General features: G+C 44.5%; 1 protein-coding gene across 2 annotated transcripts in view; it reads left to right on the top strand.

Annotated features, from left to right (window-relative positions):
• Nucleotides 1–20,885, top strand: part of LOC128690438 (serine protease svh-1-like) — a 109,415-nt gene that overhangs the window by 68,774 nt on the left and 19,756 nt on the right. For both annotated transcript variants that reach the window (XM_070089693.1, XM_070089692.1), the window contains exons 17-22: nucleotides 1,478–1,637; nucleotides 13,475–13,595; nucleotides 14,318–14,432; nucleotides 16,282–16,399; nucleotides 17,105–17,254; nucleotides 20,570–20,716. In XM_070089693.1, coding sequence (XP_069945794.1) covers nucleotides 1,478–1,637; nucleotides 13,475–13,595; nucleotides 14,318–14,432; nucleotides 16,282–16,399; nucleotides 17,105–17,254; nucleotides 20,570–20,716 — 811 coding nt within the window. The remainder of the gene's footprint in view (nucleotides 1–1,477; nucleotides 1,638–13,474; nucleotides 13,596–14,317; nucleotides 14,433–16,281; nucleotides 16,400–17,104; nucleotides 17,255–20,569; nucleotides 20,717–20,885) is intronic.

Genomic DNA, 20,885 nt, shown 5'->3' with positions numbered 1-20,885 from the left:
GAAATGTTAAGCTCTGAAATAAGGAAGAAAGCTCTGAGTGTATGTACACTGTTAGATAAACACTGCTCTGTGTATGTACCCTTCATAGTTTATTCCGAGTGGCAATTCTTTCATGTTCCTCCGTTATCAGCATGTGCTAAAATAAAAAGCTAGGAAGGCCCTCGAATTTTATTTTGTTATCAGCGAGTGGGTTTTATCAGACAATGCATATCTTGAGTATACCTTGAGATAAGTCAATGAAAGGGCCTTCCATACCCTCATTCGTTAACTCAAATCTTCGAAAGGCGGTAAAACTTCCAGCGCCCCTTCTGAAGACACTGAAGACTTACTCAGCCCTGTAACAACTTCAGTAAGTATTACCAAGGCTGGCTCCTCCTCAGGAAAAAATAATAACATACAAAGATAAACACTATTATTTACGAATGAAAATATAAAATATTTTAATATGAAATTTTTATCCTACTTGAAAGAAAAATGAAAATAAAAAAAATGACATTTGAATTCAACGCTAATATGTACAGTTCAACTGGGGTGTCTGGTTGATGTTGACACTGTCTTTTAGAAATTGTAGCCGTTGCTGAGGATGTGGTGGGGGGGGGGGTCACAGGTGTTGAGTGACAACCCAACAACTAGTTCTTCACAGAGTCTATAGCCTTAAATAGTCTGTCCAGATGATAGGAACGTAGCTTCTTCACCACTGCAAAGATGAGGGGTAGTTGCCTGCGGTTGACTACAATTAATCAGGTAGGTAGATCAAAAGTGACGTCCCATGACTTGTGTAAAGTCCATCTCCTTCAACACGTTTCTTTGGTTGGCAGATGACCCGAGCTATCATTCCAAGCTAGAGACCAAGGTTACCCACTGCTTGAAAAATCACTCTCCATGATAAGTGCAATATCTAAAAGAAATGGTGATTATCTAAAAGCATAACATGGAACTCAAGACTGAAAGGAATAAGTTTATTATTGGTCAAAAGTGAAGCTTTCAACCAATATATCCACTAGAATAGGAGCAGAGGCTTTTACATACAGTTGTGCTGGGAGCTGTGAGTCAAGTGATTACTGTTTGGTCGGAGCCCCACACGTCACCTTTCCAGGTGGGAAAAAGGGAGGGGGGATAGCGGGACCTAGACACTGACCCTACCTTAACAAGCAGCCGGCAATCAAACTATCGACACCATATACTTGCTTGCTACTCCTATCTGTTGAACTTTCCCCTCACAGACACAAATGTATACATACAGTTAGAACAACTGTATTGGATACGTTTTGGTCCTGGGACCTTGTTCACTACAAATGGATCGAGGTCACAGGACCGAAACTTTAATCAAGATATCCTAAATGTATGCACTCACGTTCTTTCATCCATATTGTCAGTATCATTACATCTGCTTTCTAAGACTTCTTCGATGCCTTCGTCAGCACCGATGACCCGCTCGAGCTTCTAGCGGCTTATCAGATATATCTTCCACTTGCAGGGAGTCCACAGAGACGTGTATCCTGAGCAACAGCAACGTGGGGCTCTCTGGAGGTTTGGTTCCTGCTGAGGACTGGGAGTACTACGAACTGAAGAACTTGACTGTGGACTGTACCAACATGCTCGTCTGTAATGATAATAAATGCATCGACATGACCCTGGTGAGAACAGGCTGAGAGAGAATGATATAAATAATGATTGGCTGTGACTAAACGAGTATGACTGACACTGTGACTGCTTCTTTACAATTCCCAACTAACCAACGTATTAACGATGTAAGGAGCGAGGGAACTACAGCCTACCTACTTCCCCACGAGCTGTTTAGGGTAATAAAAGCTTGTAACAGTTCAAAGTATTTCTCTGCAACTTGAATGATGGAGTGTCAGGTGACAGTCCGAAGTACTAACCACTTGGCCATCACGCTCATAGATGACAAAAAGAGGACAAGAGCTAGTCATTGCCAACTGATTTGATCGCTGTGTGTTCTTTGCTTTACAAACGCAGATGGATCGCAATACTTGTCACTACAAATTTCGCAGCTGCATTTCACAGCAGGTTCGTACAGCAGCCTTTGAAAAGCGTGATGCACACAAGTGCAACGCTATGAATTTTTGGGGAGGTTAAAGAAGACCAGTGACGGAGTACAGGCGAGAGGGAGAGAGAACAGATCCTGCTAGTATCGAGGGCAGGTGTTCGCCAAGGAAACTCGAGGACGACTTTCGGGAACCTCAGCAATCGTTTAGGAGCCTACACGAGACGTGTCAGCCCTGGCATACACTCTGCTACACCTGCCTGGGGCTCACACTGCCTGGGGCTCACACTGTCTGGGGCTCACACTGCCTGGGGCTCACACTGTCTGGGGCTCACACTGCCTGGGGCTCACACCTGGTCAGGCATCTGAAGTTCTTAAGGAAAGTCGAGAGATTTCCAACAACAGTCTTCTTAGCCGTGTGAGTTGATCTGCGGGGAGAAACCTGAGCTGAATATTGTGAATTTAGAGGACACAAGAGGATGGAAGTTATAGGAACAGAGTACAAGAAGCTCTGAGGATTCGATACGTCAGACAGGCTCGAACTATTTAACTGTTATGAGGAGATTGCAAATCAGCGAGCACAACTGTGTGCGTGAGAGAGAGAGAGAGAGAGAGAGAGAGAGAGAGAGAGAGAGAGAGAGAGAGAGAGAGAGAGAGAGAGAGAGAGAGAGAGAGAGAGAGAGAGAGAGAGAGAGATTCCATTGCTAGGTTGGTTCCAGTAATTGAATCAGGAGTGATAGGGCTGTGTCAGAATACTGAGTGCTTGCTGCTTCCTGGTCTATGTGTACACTAACTACAATTTGCGCTCCAAGTTACAGCGTAATTCTTGATTATTGTGCGTTCCGTGGCCCTGGAACGGTGCTTATATTTTCACTGGTCTCCTGTTGTTTACACTTGAGATGCTCTTAGCAAATAATGATTAACAAGCGCCGAAAAGCGAGATGCTGAGCGCTGTCTTCTGCACTCTGAACAATTTTTTTTTGTATTATGACTTATTACGAAGGCGAAATATTAGAATGTAAAGCTATGTTCTCAGGATTATATATCCACGAAAATTAATATTAGTGCTTTTTAATGTTTATGATGAAACTATCATATTCATAAATTTTATTCCCTGTAAATTTTTGGGGAGTTTTTTTGATTTTCCTACAAGTATGCATACCTAATGGGAGGGGAAGACACTTCTCCCACAAGCCCTGGGGCGAGGCGGATGGCAGAGCAAAGGCCTAGCTTCTCACTACGAGCCCTGTGAGGGCGGGGAATGTGGCTAGGCCTGGGGACAGTTGGTCCCTAAGCTGAGGAGGTACTTTTACCTCCTCCCTTGGGAGACAGATCTCAAGACACTCCCACGACAGGGACCCAAGGCCGGGTCACCATCTGGAAAAGACCCAGGCCGGGAGAGTACCGGCGCATCAAGAAGAAGAAGCACACCTAATATAGACTATATATCTATAAAGAAATGTTACCTTGCGCCTGAAGTGGTACTGAGGCCCATAAATATCAGGGGCAAGACTGGTTTCTGTCACAGACCAGACGTAGACCACACTTCATGATGCACTTCTCGAACAGGGTAAAGATCAAACCAGAGAGTGGGACAGTCAATGACTCGTCCAAGCTAGCACTTGCAGCTGTCATTAGCGGCAGACTGCAAGTCAAGTTTAATGCGATTCTGTCGCTCAAAGATACCTTCGTTGTCGTCTGTACTGACGACACCGAGGATGAAAAACTCATTACCACCACTGCTACAACCACTCTATGAGATCAGGGATTTATTGTCTTGACTTTCCCAGCTCTGAGGGCCAGGAGAACTGTGTTCCTCAAGAGACTCGAAAGGCTCATCACTGCTCAGGCTACCGAAGAAATCAAGTCGTCCATTGAAGCACAGAACCCTTGGGCCAAGGTGAAATTCATTACCAAAATACCCAATGCCTCCTCCATGCTGAAGGTCACCTTCAGTGACGTCAACATGGCAGCTAGAGTTCTCGCTGAGGGACTGGCTATTGACTACCTCCACATCAATCCAGCCTTCATCGAAACAGAAAAATTCCATCAAATTCCAGTGTTCCAACTGTTACTCATACCAACACACCACCAAAGACTGCCCTGCCAAGAATAAGAAGTTCTGCTCCACCTGCGGCCAAGAAGGTTATGACTTCAAGACGTGCACTACTGACTCTCCACCTAAATGCTTGAACTGCAAGAATGATCACCATACTCTTGCTGCCGAGTGCCCAACCAGACGAGATATACTTAACAAACAACTCCAACAACAACAACAACAACAAAAAGAAAAACAACTGCACAAGCGACTACATATGCTGCTATTACCAAGCTTCAAGCAGATACTACCAAGATTCTTCAAGCCACGCAAGCTGCATCTACCACTTCTTCGCCAGCTCTTGCTGGCGACTCCACCAAGATTCTTTACTGCATCATGTATGTTCATGTGCAGAATGTAGCTGAACCTGGTTCCTTCAACACCACCATCAACGAACTCTTCAAGCTCAACAACATGCCTGGTTTTACATTCCCTGCATCTCCACCTTCCACAGAGATCATAAAATCCCAAATGTCGCCAACATTACCGCTGCTCCACCGCTACCACACTTTCCTCCCGCCACAGAGATGGACCAATCAGAGACCACTGAGACGCCGACCGATTCCACCAATGAGAGTCCACTAGCACCTGCTTCCACCTCCGTTACAACGGACCAATCAGACGCCTCACCTCAATCGTCTCAGCCACCAGCCAAGATGGTTAAAACACAAGAGCCTTGGGATGCAGCCCTACTTACTACCGCCACTCCTTCACAAGAAGTCCAGTTCTTGCCTGGTGTATACTTCTACACAACCAACCAGAATGAGAACGTAATGTACACTCCAGAAATTATTCAACACCTCCACAACGGGACAGTTAAGTTCACCTGCGACTCAACTCGATCATTCACCACTGAATCCCTGATCAACCTACTCTCAAAAAGTCACCGCTTTGTGGCACTCGACTACACCACAAGGAAGAAATTCAGGACTCTTTAGAATGGGGCTGCCGAAGACGGTACCCTCACCTAGCAGGACTATCAATGATCAATCACCGTGAAGACAAGTTTCCCCAGCACTTTGCTGCCTGCTAAAGCTGGGGACTGGCTCCAAAACGAACCCTGTAATTACTGCCTCCGCCCTCCTATGCTGCTGAAGATGCTAAACGAGAAGACACTTCCCACTTGGGGAGTCACCGCAAGACGGAAGAAGTCACCCTCCAACCGGAGAGCCCCAAGAAAGAATACAGAAGAAAGAAAATGAACGACACCCTCCGCCCGGGAGGCCACCGCCGGGTCGCCATGTGGAGAAGACCCGGGCCGAAAGTACCGGCAAGCCTACAACAACAATATTTATATCCCCTTTGTTAATACCCATCTTCCACTTATACACTTCAATCATGTCTCCCCTCATTTTTCCTTACAAGTGAATGTACGGAAGATTCCTAATGTTATGGTCATTCTATGCTGGAATATTTTCTAGCGGATTTATATCCATTCTGTGATATGGAGACCAGAACTGAGCTGCATAATTTAGGTGAGGCCTCACTAATGATGTATAAAGCTGTAAAATAACCGCTGGATTTCTGTTGCTTACACATCTTGATATAAATCCCAGTAATCTGTTTGCCTTATTACGTTTAGGCATTGCTGTCTTGGTTTAAGGTTGCTGCTTATCATAACCCCCCAAGTCATTTTCACAATCTGTATGGCTAAGTTTTACGTTATTTAACTTGTAAGTGCTAGGGTTATGGACACTCCCGAGCTTCAGAACCTTGCATTTATCTACACTGAACTGCATCTGCCACTTTTCTGAATCAATTATCCTACCTATCTTTGTGTCATCGGTGAATTTGCTCATATTACTAGTAATTCCCTCATCAAGGTCATTGATATATTTTATAAACAACAACGGGCCTAAAACTGATCCCTGTGGTACGCCACCTGTTACAGATCCCCACTCGGATTTAACCCCATTTAAGCATACTCTCTGCTTCCTATTGATGAGCCATGACTCGATCCATAACAACACTTTTCCCCCAATGCCATGAGCTGCCACTTTCTTTAACAGTCTCTGGTGCGGTACTCTATCAAAAGTCTTAATAAAATCTAAGTAAACAATATCGAATTCTTTATTATGATCAACGGCCTAACTACGCAAGGCTGCGTAATTAGGTCCAAAGCTCTCTGAGCCTGTCACTCCAAATTGCCTTTCCAATTCACTACTAGTGCAAGATCATCAGCGTAGCTGAGGAGCTGCATACCACTATGAAAGGGAAGGCTCACAAGTTCTTGCATAAGGATGTTAAACAGGGTAGGACTGAGCACAACTCCTTGTGGCGTGCTATTTTCCAGGGTTTTAAAGGAAGAATAATGCCCCTGAAAGGTGACACAGGCTTGCCTATACCTAAGGTAGGACTCTATCCAGGCCAGGAGGCGTCCTTTGATCCTCTTCCGAGCTAGTATTGCTATAATTGCTGTGGGGCTGGTTAACTCAAATTCCTTCTCAAAGTCGAGGTAGACACAACAGGGAAAAATGGAAAAGTACTTACTTCAAGAATATAAAAAAAGGAACACAGTACAACAGACATAAAAAAAGCACGAAAATTTAAACACTGAAGGAAGAAAAAAAAATATTACAAACAGGATGTAATCAAGAGTCACAGAATGTCACTATCACTGAAAAGAAATGTCACTAAGAAATCACTGAAAAGAAATGTCACTAGGTGGAGAATTGAGGGTGATGGTGGTGGAGAAGGGTGGTTGTAGCTGTCGCGGCTCTCCACTACTCTCAACACGTCGACGTCTTGAAGAATTTGCGCTTAAACTAGAGGAACTCACATAGCAAGGCTTTTCTTGTTGGCGCACAGGTAGGATGAAACAATCTTGTGTCTTGACCCGCTATGTGAGCCGTAAAAGAAGGTGCTAGGACCCGATATAAGGGTAAAAACAGTGATGGTGGTGGAAGGTGTGGGTGAGTGAAGCAGCGTGCTGGGACACTGCGTGGTGGCTAGGCCTACTGGATAAACGGTGTAACCCACGTTCTCTGGGTACACCCACACTAGACATGAAAATATTCTAAGCCAGGCTGGCTTATAAACTCACAAAATACCACAACACCACAGAGATGGTATAAGCACTCAGAATGGCTTAGAACTGAGAGCACAAGCAATGGTAAAGGCTGGAACTCACATGGCTTGCTTGAGTACTGGGTTAGTCTCCTGGGTTAGTTGGCTGGCTTGCTTGACTTAACCTGTCACACAGACTGGCTTAAGAACTTGTAACAATGAGCACAGCAGGTGTGGAAACCTGGCTTAGCAGGCAAGGCTGGTATTTAAGACAGGCTGGATGGTGTAGGGCTTGACTCCCCCCACAGACTGGCTTGGCGGCTTGGCTTAATTTGCAAACCTGGGTCAACCCCTCGGAAGTAATGCAAATAAGCAAACAAAACACTAAGACACAAAGACTGACCAGGAAGCAGGAAGCAAACAGGCTGGTGGACGCTTGCTCGGGGTAGCTGGCTCTTAGGCTAAGCCGCCATGCAGGCGACACAATGTCCATCGTCGGCTGACAGAAGTTAATCTCCCTACTTCTGTGTAAATATCAAATTTACGTGCTCACTGCTGGCACCATTTGTTGAGAGGGTTTGTGGAGATATGATGGTTGGAGTTAAACACACTTGTGGATGGTAACACTTATATTAGCAGAGTGTGAAGAGGGGAGCCCAGCCTAGCCGTGTTGCCTTGTTGTGGTCCTATTCATGGAGTGAGAGAGGGACAGTGCATCCCACGCACTCATGCGGCGTCACGTGACGTCACATTTAGGCTCCCTGCCTAGCTGAGCAGGGAGCCTAAATATATACATGGATGATATGATCGACAATATACTACACAAGTATACGTATAGGGAATTCAGTAGCTATACCGACACTCACTCCTTTGGTGAAGCCAAATATGTGATGATGAGGGGGTCCAAGTTTCCATAAGAGGCGGTTTAACACCATCCTCTCAGCAGTCTTGGCTAAACAGCTGGTCAGTGATATGGGTCTCATACTGCCTGGGTCCTTGGGCTTTGGAATTGGTACATTGGTAGCCTTCTTCCAAGCTGCTGGGAGTGTTCTGGCTCTCCACGACTTTTTATGACATCTAGTAGGGCCTCCCATCTACTCTGCCCAGCACGTGCAGTCATGGAGTATGTAACACCATCGATGCCCGGGGCAGTATCACCTGTGTTTTTAATGGCACGTCGGAGTTCTAAGTCCGTGAGGTTTTCATCAGTCACATCTTCCAACTCACATGCAGCTTGTATCATTAACTGGCGTTGTGGCAAAAGATCCGTCTGTATATTCCGGATGTCCTGTGGGAGTTGAGTGGAGGCTCCCCTGGAAGTAAAAAGCTCCACTAGTTTCTCTGCTTCCTGGGATGGGTTCAGGTGTGCTGGTGGTCTCGGCTTCCTCTTGCCAGTTGCTATGTTGAGCTTGCCCCATATCTCAGATATGGTGGTGTGATGCCCCAGTGTTGAGCACCACTCCAGCCATTTCTCAGTTTTTACTCTGAGAGAGACTGCGGGCATGCTGCACAATGGTTCTCAGAGTATTCCTGTTCTCTTCCGTAGGGTTACGCCTGTATAGCTTCCTAAAAGAGTTGATGCGGTGGGTCTGCTCTCACACCTCATCATTGTAGAACCACCAGTCTCTTTTGTGAGTGCGTCCTGCGGACTTCTTTGGAATTGCACACTCTGCTGCCTGGATGAGAACAGTGATCAGCTCCTGTTCAGCCGTATCACAGTCTTTGGATAGAGTGTATGTGGACCACCGTTCATGAAGATAATCCTGGAACACCTTCCAGTTGGCCCTCTTTACGTCCCATCTAGGAGGCAGCACAACTGTGGGAGGCCTGTTGATGTTGAAGGTGGTGATCACTTCGAAGTGGTCACTGACAAGGTGAGGATGAGTTTCCCATGTGGTTCCTGCTGCGAGTTGTCTTGTCCCGAAGGTAAGGTCGAGGCAGCCACCCAATAGGTGTGTGGGGTCTCCATTGTTTAGCAACTTTACATCTAGAATATCGTGTAGGAGCATTGCTATGTGTCTGCCAGCAGCATTGGTTGCTGAGTGAGAGTGCAGCATTGGGTGATGTGCGTTGAAATCTCCACCCACAATAATACACTCAGTGCATGCTAGCGCGAGGAGCTCTGCAATGTCGAGGGTGCGTCTTGGGTTCTTGTAGATGTTACAGATGGTAATAGGCGCCCCAGGTACATGTGCAAGGATGGCCTGTACCTCGACATCTTCCCCACAGTCCACAGGGTTGGCTATAACCTCGTAAGGTATTGTATCAGATACGAATACAGTTGTGTCTCTGCAGTGAACGCCCGCGTCCATGTGCCGAAAATACTCAGCAAAACTGGGTAGTCTTGGGCACATAGTCAGGATAGTCAGAGTTTCTTGTAGCAAGATGATGTCAACCCGATCCCGAATTACTGCCTCCAGCAAGAGGTGCTGTTTGCCCCTGTTTGCTCTGAATGTTCCATTGTAGGATTTTGAGGGTGTGATTTGGTAGGAAGTTATTCCATCGCTGTTGTTTTCTGAGCTGGGGACTGAGCCCTGTCCGCTCTGAGAACCTGCAAATTCATGGCGTCCACCGTCTCCTCCTTGGTTAGTGAGCACACTCTCACGAGCGTACTGACCATCTGCCGGAATACGCTCTGTTGTTCCGTGGAGTTGATTGTATTGCAAATAATATCTGTGAATGCCTTGATGAATGCTACGAGATCCTCCCTGGTGAGGACCTGCGTTGGCATTGGATTCGAAACAGTGGATATTACCTGGGCTGTTGTGGTCTATAGGGACTGTTGAGGGTTGGATTTCTTTATTGTATGCACCGTGGTCTGTTGTTGTATACCAGGTTGGGTAGCCGGCATCTGCTGGTAAGGTGCCAGTTGAGCCTGCAAAGCAGCTGTCCCGGGTAAGGAGTGCCTGCGTTGTCGTGTTATGGACGGTGGAGGCTCGTTTAGTGCCGTCTGCTGATTGCGTTGACCAGATGTACCCTGTTGACGCCTCTTGTTCCTCTTGTTTTTGTTTCTTCGTTGAGGTAGGGGTGCAAGAGACTCCTGACCATGATGCCTGGTTGAGGCTTCGAGGGTTGGGAATTCCTGAGCCTTGAGTTGGGTGACCTGATGAGAGGTCTGCGGTATGGCAGGGTTCTCTGCACCCATCGTCTACTGAGAATGATGATTCGTCGTAGCCTGCTGCCGAGTTTTTGGCTTCTTCCAGACTCCTTGAATTTTGGCGAGCCTCTCGGAGCATGGAGGATTCCAGGGTTGGTGTTTCTGTCTGCAGTTCGGGCATTGTGGAGGGGGTGGCGAAGCATTTTTCAGCTTGGTGATGCATTCCTCGGCAGGGTGGCACTGGCTGCAGACACCAGAGATTACTTTGTTCGGGCAGAGTGCACCCAGGAGTCCGTAACGCTGGCACTTGAAACAACGATCTGGTTTTGCCGTGAAGGGCCTGACGTCGTACCTGTCCAAATAACCGAGGTCCAGCTGGGATGGCAGTGGTCTTACATGCTGTATGAGGATTTGTCGGGTTGGTGCATTGCCTGCCGTCTTTGCCTTGAGACGTTGAGCTGACACCACACTGGGGTGAGCTGCTATTGCCTCGATGGGCATCATCAGCGGGTATCGCATCACTACACCCTTGGTGATCTTCTGCCGAGAGTCCAGTTCCTCCAGGGTGAAGGAGCGATCTGTCTCCATGACTCTCTTCAAGGCGGTGTACATTTCCTTGTTGAGAGGAGTCAGTATTGGTTCTTCCCTCAAGTTGAACCATATCTTGAACTTCAGGTTGTGTCGTGATTCCAGGTATGAAACAACGCCAAAGTGGGTTCTGTGCTCTGCGTAAGACTTCACCTTGAATTTGCCAGGTCGGTTGAACTGGTTTGCCTGCTCAGTCGACCTCCTCGTGGGGTGGGGTGTTTATTTCCTCCCCTGTTATAATATTCGCTGGCTCCATGGTTGGAACTGTCAGATCTGCTACAATGTGAGCAGGATCTTTCTCTTCCTCTGATGACACGGGGTGGTCTCGCAACTTCTTCGCTAGAATTGCGCCCCACATCTCCAAATCCGAGTCCTCCATCGTGTTCATGGAGCATCGTGGCCTCTTTTTGTCGACAGAAGCCATGTGCCTATCTAGTGACAAGGTAGTGTACTCCGTGAACTGAATGTGTGGAGTCGATGTGTTCAGTCCATCAATCTTGTAGAATGTACAGCATAGGAACGAACGAACGAACGAACGAACAAATTCAGGTAAGATCCCAATGGGATGAGCGGGGAAGACGGAACAGTCGAAGAATAGCGCTGGAGAGGAGTGTTCTTAGTTGTAGAAATAGAGCCAGGGCTTAACCCAGCAGCTGAGACGATCGTGGGATAGAGATGGAGAGATCAGGACTTGGGTGAGGATGTGGACGACGTGGGCAAGCTGTGCAGGCTGCGTCAAGGTGGTTGATCTGTAGATCTGGTCGGCGATTGGTTGCTGGAGATCGGCGGGAAGCGGGGTGGAGAGGGAGGCATGCTTCAATATGATTGGACGTTAAGTATGTCTGCGTTTTGTTAGCTTCTCGTTCCTGTCGTAGAGCCATTTTGAAGTAATTCGAAAGCAGGTTTTGATAAGAAAGTAAGTTTGAGCAGACTTCTGCTGTTTTTTCCTAAGTTTGCAATTAGGGCAGTTTCAGTGTGGGAATCGCATCCCGGAGCAACAGTGTACTTGATACTACCATGGTGCATGGAATAGATGACCTGAGGTGCATATAGCGACGGGGGTGTGAGGGTTATATGTATAGAAGGTGAGGGATTCAGTTGGTCTAAATATTGTTTCCTCTTCCATTTCTTCAGGTCTTCGAGTATCTTGAGGTGAATTTTCAGGAGGAAGTGTCTTAGCTTTCCTGGCTTTTGGTGGTTGAGTTGGAGATGAAGCAGGTGGTTCGTTAGTAGTAGCAGATGAGGTGGAAGACTCAGGTGATTGGTCCACAGCGGTGGTGATGTTGGAAGTCGCTGATTGGTTGTTTCTTGGAGATGGAATTTCAGGTGTTGTGATGTTGCCTAATTCTTTGGTGAGCTTGATGATGTCGGCAGATGGTGGATAGTCTGGGAAAGTAAAGTTTGGCATGTTGTTCAATCGGAAGAGCTCGTTAATAGCAGTTTTGAAGGAGCCTGGTAACGCCATGTTATGCATGTGTGCATATAGCATACAGTAATGAATTTTCGTAGGTTCACACGCTGGTGGAGTAGTGGTGGAGGGTTGGGTAGCTTTTAAAAGTTTCGTTTTGTCGGCCTGGAGTTTGGTGATGGCAGCATAAGTAGGTGACTTGGAAGGTGTCTTCTGTTCTGCTTCCTAGCTTCTTTTCAGAATTTCTCGACGAGTGGGGCACTTTGCAGCGAGAGTATGGTGATTGTTTTTGCAGTTGAGACACTTAAGTGGGGCAGTAGAAGTGCAAGTCTTGGAATCGTGGTCTTCAGACCTGCAGGTACAGCAGAACTTTCTGTCTTTGGTGGGGCAGTCTTTTGTAGAGTGTAGGTAAGAGTAGCAACTCCAGCTCTGAGTAATATGATGGTACCGCTCAGCTTCAATATGACTGGAGTTAATGAAGTAGTAGTATATGGCCAGGCCTTCAGCCATAGCTTGGGCAGCCATTGTCACATCAGTAAAAGTGATTTTCAGCATGGAGGAGGCAGTAGGAATCTTGGTGATGCTTTCAACTGTAGCCCAGGGATTTTGTTCTTCTATGGAGGTCTTTAGGTCTTCAACAGGTTGTATGGTAATCAGTTTGTCAAGTCTCTTCAAGAAGACAGTCCTCTTAGCCCGTAAGGCAGGAGAGGACATGACTTTGAAGCCACGGTCTGATAGAGTGGACAAAGCAGAGGAGGTCAGTAGTTTGTCAGCCTCAACATCGTCTTCACAGACAATAATGAAGGCTTCTTGGAATGAGAGGATGGTATTAATCTTGACCTGTGGACCTCTGACTGCCACAGCAAGGGCAAGCTTGGTAGAGTCATTGATGGTACCACTGGATGGTTTTATCTTGACTGTTGGAGAAGCTCATCTTGGGACAAGTTGTCGATGACAGCATAGGGCCGTAGACGTGGCTTATATGCTGTAGTCAGGTGAGGCGAAGCAGGAGGAGGCGGGGTCATAGTGGTACTATCCACTAGTCGAAGTAAGTCTTCGTCCAAAGGTTGGACAAGTTTTGAAGAATTCTTTGTATCAAGATCCCATGATGATGCAGTGTCTGACAGTTGTGCTGAATGATTTTGAAAACCGGCAAATTCTTCAACTTGTCGGTTTTCAAAACCATTCATCACAATACCACTAAAGTACAGAGTGTGATGAGTGCAACCAATACGTTGAGTGCCAACACCAGTGTACGTTACCCCGCAGGTATGTGATGGTCGTCGGGACTGTAAAGAAGGTGAAGACGAGAAGTGTGCCAGCCAACTGAACTTCGATGTGCGGCTCGTCAACGGCTCTGGCCCCCACGAGGGCCGCGTCGAGGTCAGAGGTAACACAAAAAAAGTAGTGGAAAAAACAAAAGCAATCACTTTTAGGATGTGTTCAACGGAAATGGTCCAGGGACGTTATTCCCTGCAAATATGACCCAGGACCAAAACATTTTTCAGCAGACATGACCTATGTTAATTGTATTTTTTTAACATCTAGTCATCCCTCAAGGGAGGTTCCTTGACGCTGGTGAGGGTCTCTTGATCTAGGAAACTGGATCTGTGCTCTAGTTCTCTGAATTGAACCTGAATACCTTCCATCCCCCCCCCTCCACATGCGCTGTATAATCCTATGGGTTTAGCTCTCCACATGATTATAATAATAATTAACAAGTAGTCGGAATCAAGCATGTTTATTTCAGTCCCTTGTTAATATATTCTAAGTGGATGGCAAGTGGCCAAGCGTCATATATAACTTTATATAGATCATGACTTAATAAAGCTCCTCATAGAGCGAAATGTCGTTCCAGTCAAATATTTAACAGTTTTTAGTAACTGAGGACAACCAGACAGGTATCTAGTTAGTTCTGATAGTTTTGACGAAGAAAAAAAGCTTGTGGGTAATGGATAGTCCTCCATTTAGTCTGATAAACTAACCTGTGGATCTGGTATACTGCTCTACATTCTTACTAACTTTACTAACAACTTTCTGTTGTTTTTATTTCATGTTGAGTTATTAAAGTTTTATAACCAAACAGCTTATGGTGACTCGTGTTTCTGGCAGTGTTCGGTCGATGGGGCCCCGTGTGTGACGACATGTGGGGGGTGTCAGATGGGGACGTAGTGTGCCAACAACTGGGATTTACTACTGGAGCCAAGGAAGTCTTCCAAAACTCACGGTGAGTAAACTCCAGTATTCTTGTAGTGTCTTGCCCTTCAAAAATCTGTAAAGACTTTTTTTCAAAAGTAAAGATACTCGTGAAAAATAAGTCGGTACTGTGGCTAAGGTACACGCAAAAGCTACTAATCTGTGAAACGATTCTTTTTTTATGAAATCGGTGAAGGTCTTGTTCAGGTAGGTCAGAGGATGCGTAAGAAATTAACGATCATTATCGGATAAGACCCTTGTCAGGATAGACTAGTTCCTACTGAAGAACATAATCCACAGACACAGCTCACAAATACCTTGTTAAGTGCGTATTTACATATTTATGTGTACCTCTCTGATCCAGTGGGTTTTAACCTCGGGGTAATTCGGCCTATTTCTGGGGGCCATGAAATGTCGTCATTCTTACCTCGAGGCAACCAAACTTTTCGAATACAAATGATAATTATATAAATTCCCAATGTAAATTTACCATTGAATCTATTTAAGGATCCGCATCTTCAGATATGTATGAATGCATATGGAATGCAGAAGTTATTTTTCACTTTTGTAAGACAATGCAAAACAAGCCACGGGGGGTGGGAGGTGGAAATCTTTAGATCAAGTCTTGCACACACACACACACACACACACACACACACACACACACACAATATATATATATATATATATATATATATATATATATATATATATATATATATATATATATATATATATGTCGTGCCGAATAGGCAGAACTTGACTCTTCACTCATAGAGTCTCAAAACTCCAGCCCGTCGCGTTAGCCACTAGTGGCTAACGCGACGGGCTGGAGTTTTGAGACTCTATGACCGCGGGTTCAATCCCGGCCGGGGGTATGGTTTAGGCAGAACTTGCGATCTTGGCTTAAATAGCAACGCTCATCTTGCCATATAGGACAAGCGAATATTTGTGTATGCATTAATTTCGCCAAAATCATTCTGAACCTAACGAAAAAAATATATTTCACTGTGTTTGTTTAGTATTAAATTATTGTAAACAAATCTAAAATATATTTAGATGGGTTAGGCTAAAATAAATTGTTCTTGTTATAATAAGGTCAGGTAAGTTTTCTAAGATTCTTTTGTGCAAAATTATATTTTTTTACATCAACATTAATGAAACAAATGTATCCTTAAACGTATAAGAGAAAATTTCAGAAAGGACTTAATTTTTAATGAGTTCTTGCTAATTGACCAGTTTTACATATTCGGCACGACATATATATATATATATATATATATATATATATATATATATATATATATATATATATATATATATATATATATATATATATATATATATATATATATATATATATATATATATATTTCAACAAACCGGCCGTATCCCATATATATATATATATATATATATATATATATATATATATATATATATATATATATATATATATATATATATATATATATATATATATATATATATATATAATCGTATTTTCAGGCATAAAAGAGACGCCTTTTTTTCCCACAAGCCTCGAAAACTCACCCTGCGCCTTATATGGTCAGGGTCAAGGGTAAGCTTTGGGTTACGCTTTAGTGTAAAGTAAGAGGGCAATTATCTCTTGAATATTACTGATTTACCGTTATGATGCGTCTGTCGTGCGCCTCATATGCCGAAAAATTTAGTACTATAATATCAACTCATTTTTCACGGTTCTTCTTTTTATTGGACTAATGAAGTCACTGGCTGGCGAGAAGTGTCCACAATAAAAATACCAAAGTTTTGCACAGTTATCTTAGTCATATGTTGAATTTACTTGTAATAACTCGTGTTAATTCCCACCTATTGTCGCTTGATCTCTCACCCCACAGTTTTGGCTGGGGCAGCGGGCAGTACCTGATGGATGATCTCAACTGCAACGGTAAAGAGGCCTCACTGGCTGAATGCGACTTCGCTGGCTGGAACAGACATGACTGTACGGAGTCAGAGGTCAGTAGTCCCGTTCAGTGTGGTTCCCAAGGGGGTGAGCTGGGTGCCCCTTGGTGTAGTGGGTTCCAAGGGGCTGTAGCTGGGTCCCCCTCGGTGTGATGGTTCTTTAGGGGTTATCGCTGGGTCCCTCTTAGTCTGATGGTTCTTAAGGTGTCGCTAGGCCCCCTCGGTGTGATGGCTCTTAAGGGGGTGTCGCTGGGTCCCCCTCAGTGTTATGGTTCTTAAATGGGTGTCGCCGGGTCCCCCTCGGTGTGATGATTCTTAAGGGGGTGTTGCCGGGTCTCCCCTCGGTGTAATGGTTCTTAACACTAATTGAGTTCTCTCTCGGTATGCTTATCGCTCCCCTACTTTTCGTTGAAGGTATCTTTTACCGTCTGTCAAGCCTCTTGTTTCCATTTGGAGTAATTTCAGTGTGCAGATTTGTTACCAATACCTCCAGATTCTTTTAGATGTGGATTACGATGCATCTTTTTAGGGACTTCAAGCACTTATAGTAATTTAGGGGCTTTACTGAGTTTATACGAGCTACGAAGGTTATATGCATATTCTCCAGTTCCGCGATTTCGCTTGCTTTGAAAGGGGACCTTAGTACACTAATATTCCAGTCGAAAGAGAACGAGTGATTTGAAGAATATCATAAATGGTCGACACAAAATCCTTTCTTATCCTGTAGTTTTTCAATTATTTATCTTTTTTTTCCCCCAGGCGGCAGGGGTGTTGTGTTACCAGCGTGGGGATTTGTGTGCGCTGGAGCAGTGGAGGTGCGACAACGGTCGCTGTGTCGAGTACAGGTTCCTCTGCGACAACACCGATGACTGCAACGACAACTCCGACGAGGACCAAGAGATGTGCAAGGTATAACCAACTCTCACCCCTCTCTCAGATCCTGGAGTCTGACTGTGTTGATAAAGTACTGTGTATCCTGATGCCGAGTTTGCAGGTTCTATAGTTTTATAATTTTTTTTTATTAACACATCGGCCATTTCCCACCAAGGCAGGGTGACCGGAAAAAAGAAGAATCACTTTCATAATCATCATTCACTCCATCACTGTCTTGCCAGAGACGTGCTTACACTACAGTTATAAAACTGCAACATTAACACCCCTCCTTCAGAGTGCAGACACTACTTCCCATCTCCAGGACTCAAGTCCGGCTTGCCGGTTTCCCAGAATCAATTCATAAATGTTACCTTGCTCACACTCCAACAGCACGTCAAGTCCTAAAAACCATTTGTCTCCATTTGCTCCTATTTAACATGCTCAAGCATGCTTGCTGGAAGTCCAAGCCTCTCGCACACAAAACCTTCTTTACCCCCTCCCTCCAACCTTTTCTAGGCCGACCCCTACCCCACCTTCCTTCCACTACAGATTTATACGCTCTCCAGGTCATTCTATTCCGTTCCATATTCTTTAAATGTTCGAACCACCTCAACAACCCCTCCTCAGCCCTCTGGATAATAGTTTTAGTAATCCTGCACCTCCTCCTAATTTCCAAACTATGAATTCTCTGCATTATATTCACACCACACATTGCCCTCAGATACGACATCTGCACTGCCTCCAGCCTTCTCCTTGTTGCAACATTCACCACCCATGCTTCACACCCATATAAGAGCATTGGCATGACTATACTCTCATACATTCCTCTCTTTGCTTCCAAGGACAAAGTCCTTTGTCTCCACAGACTCTTCATTGCACCACTCAGTGCGCCCTCATCAATTCTATGATTCACCTCGTCTTTCATAGGCCCATCTGCTGACAAGTTCACTCCGAGATATATGAATACATTCACTTCCTCCATATTCTCTCCCTCCAATCTGATATCCAGTCTTTTATTACCTAAATTTTTTTGTTACCCTCATCACCTTACTCTTCCCTATGTTCAATTTTAATTTCCTTCTTTTATATATCTTATAAAAACTCATCCACTAACCTCTGTAACTTCTCTTCAGAATCTCCCAAAAGCACAGTGTCATTAGCAAATAGCATCTGTTACTACTCCCACTCTATGTTAGATTCTTTATCTTTTAATCTCATGCCTCTTGCCAACACCTGAGCATTCACTTCTCTTACAACCCTATCCATAAATATACTGAACAACCATGGTGACATCACACATACTTAAGGCCTAGTTTTACTGGAAAATAATCTTCTTTCCTACTAATTCTAACTTGAGCCTCACAATCCTCATAAAAACTCTTTACTGCTTTCAGTAGCCTACCTCCTATTCCATACATTTGCAACATCTGCCACATTGCTCCCTATCCACCCTACCATACGCCTTTTCCGAATTCATAAATGCTCCAAAAACTTTTTTACCTTTATCTAAATACTGTTCACTTATATGTTTCACTGTAAACACCTGGTCCACACACCCCCTACCCTTCCTAAAGCCTCCTTGTTCATCTGTTATCCTTCTCTCCATCTTGCTCTTAATTCTTTGAATAATAACTATACCATACACTTTACCAGGTGTGCTCAGCAGGCTTTTTTTTTTCAACAAGTCGACCGTCTCCCACCGAGGCAGGGTGACCTAAAAAAAAGAAAATCCCCAAAAAGAAAATACTTTCATCATCATTCAACACTTTCACCTCACTCACACATAATCACTGTTTCTGCAGAGGTGCCCAGAATACAACATTTTAGAAGCATATACGTATAAAGATACACAATATATCCCTCCAAACTGTCAATATCCCGAACCCCTCCTTTAGAGTGCAGGCATTGTACTTCCCATTTCCAGGACTCAAGTCCGGCTATATAAAATAACCGGTTTCTCTGAATCCCTTCATTAAATATTACCCTGCACACACTCCAACAGCTCGTCAGGTCCCAAATACCATTCGTCTCCATTCACTCCTATCTAACACGCTCACGCACGCTTGCTGGAAGTCCAAGCCCCTCGCACACAAAACCTCCTTTACCCCCTCCCTCCAACCTTTTCGAGGACGACCCCTACCCCGCCTTCCTTCCCCTACAGATTTATACGCTCTCCATGTCATTCTACATTCTCCATTCCCCTATAATTTTTACTCTCTCTCTTTTGTTCCTTTTGCGTTTATAAAAAGGAACTATGTATGCTCTCTGCCACTCCCTACTCAAACTCCCTCTTCAATACGTTTATTAATAAAAGCACTAACCACTCCAAAACTATATCCTCGTTTGCTTTTAACATTTCTGTCTGTATCCCATCAATCCCAGCTGCTTTACCCCCTTTCATTCTACTCACTGCCTCACACACCTCACCCACACTCACAACTGGCTCTTCATCACTCCTACAAGATGATATACCTCCCTTCCCAATACACGAACTCACAGCTTCCCTTTCTTCATCAACATTTAAGAGTTCCTCAAAATATTCCCTCTATCTTCCTGATACCTCTAACTCACTGTCTAATAACTCTCCTCTCCTATTTTTAACTGTAAAATCCGTTCGTCCCCTAGGCTTTCTTAACTTATTAAACTCACTCCAAAACCTTTCCTTATTCTCAGCAAAATTTGTTGATAGCATCTCACCCACTCTCTCATTTGCTCTCCTCTTACATTCCTTCATCACTTTTTTTTACACAAGGTTTGACAAGGTTAGGTTAAGGGTCCCTAGCTTTATTGACAAGCTATTTACAGGCTAAGGATTCCTAACTTTATTGACAAGCTAAGAGCTGTTACCTACATCAGCTCATTTGAAAGCATTTTTATTGTTATGAGACATACAAGTAGGGAACAGGATGAAGTTGGAGCCATCTGTGGGCCAGCATTTTCTTCTGATCAACTGCCTATCTCGTTGACATCATAATGCTGTACTCTCTCTTAGCCTCTCCTTTTCTCTCTTTATATTCCTTCCTCCTTGCATCACTTCTACTTTGTAAAAATCTCTCATATGCTAACTTTTTCTCTCTTACTCCTCTCTTTACCACATCATTCCACTAATTGCTCTTCTTCCCTCCCGCACCCAATTTTTATTCCAGTGACAGTTATGTAAAAATGAATGAATATTTGAACCAAACCTAACTTAGAAACTTCACTTAGCGTCACTTAAACTAACCCATAAATTAGAAATGAAATCTAGACGGCATTCCAGTCCATCTTGGGTTAGTTGTGAATCTACCTAACCCTTTAATATTTCACTGCAAGTTCAGGTATTTTCGTTCACTTCTCTTCTGTTTTCCACAGGCCCCAGTGGAGGTGCGCCTAGCTGGAGGTGGCGCAGGTGAAGGCGTGCATCAGGGGGTGAGAACTGTCCAGGGGCGTGTGGAGGTGAATTACATGGGCATCTGGGGTAGTGTGTGCGATGACTTCATCGGTACTGAAGAAGCGCATGTAAGCACATCACCAAAATAAAGACGGGTATAATACAAGATCAAAACTATTAGATAACGTTTCGCCAATAAATGGCGAACGAAACATACTTTGCTAGAAGCGCATTTTGCCTTCCAACTATTTCGTTCAGAGAAAATGGGTCAGAATTTGAGGAAGAAATGCGTCAAGA

Source organism: Cherax quadricarinatus, chromosome 29, assembly GCF_038502225.1.
Source record: "Cherax quadricarinatus isolate ZL_2023a chromosome 29, ASM3850222v1, whole genome shotgun sequence".
Classification (NCBI taxonomy): domain Eukaryota; kingdom Metazoa; phylum Arthropoda; class Malacostraca; order Decapoda; family Parastacidae; genus Cherax; species Cherax quadricarinatus.
This window is presented reverse-complemented; position numbering and strand designations above follow the sequence as displayed.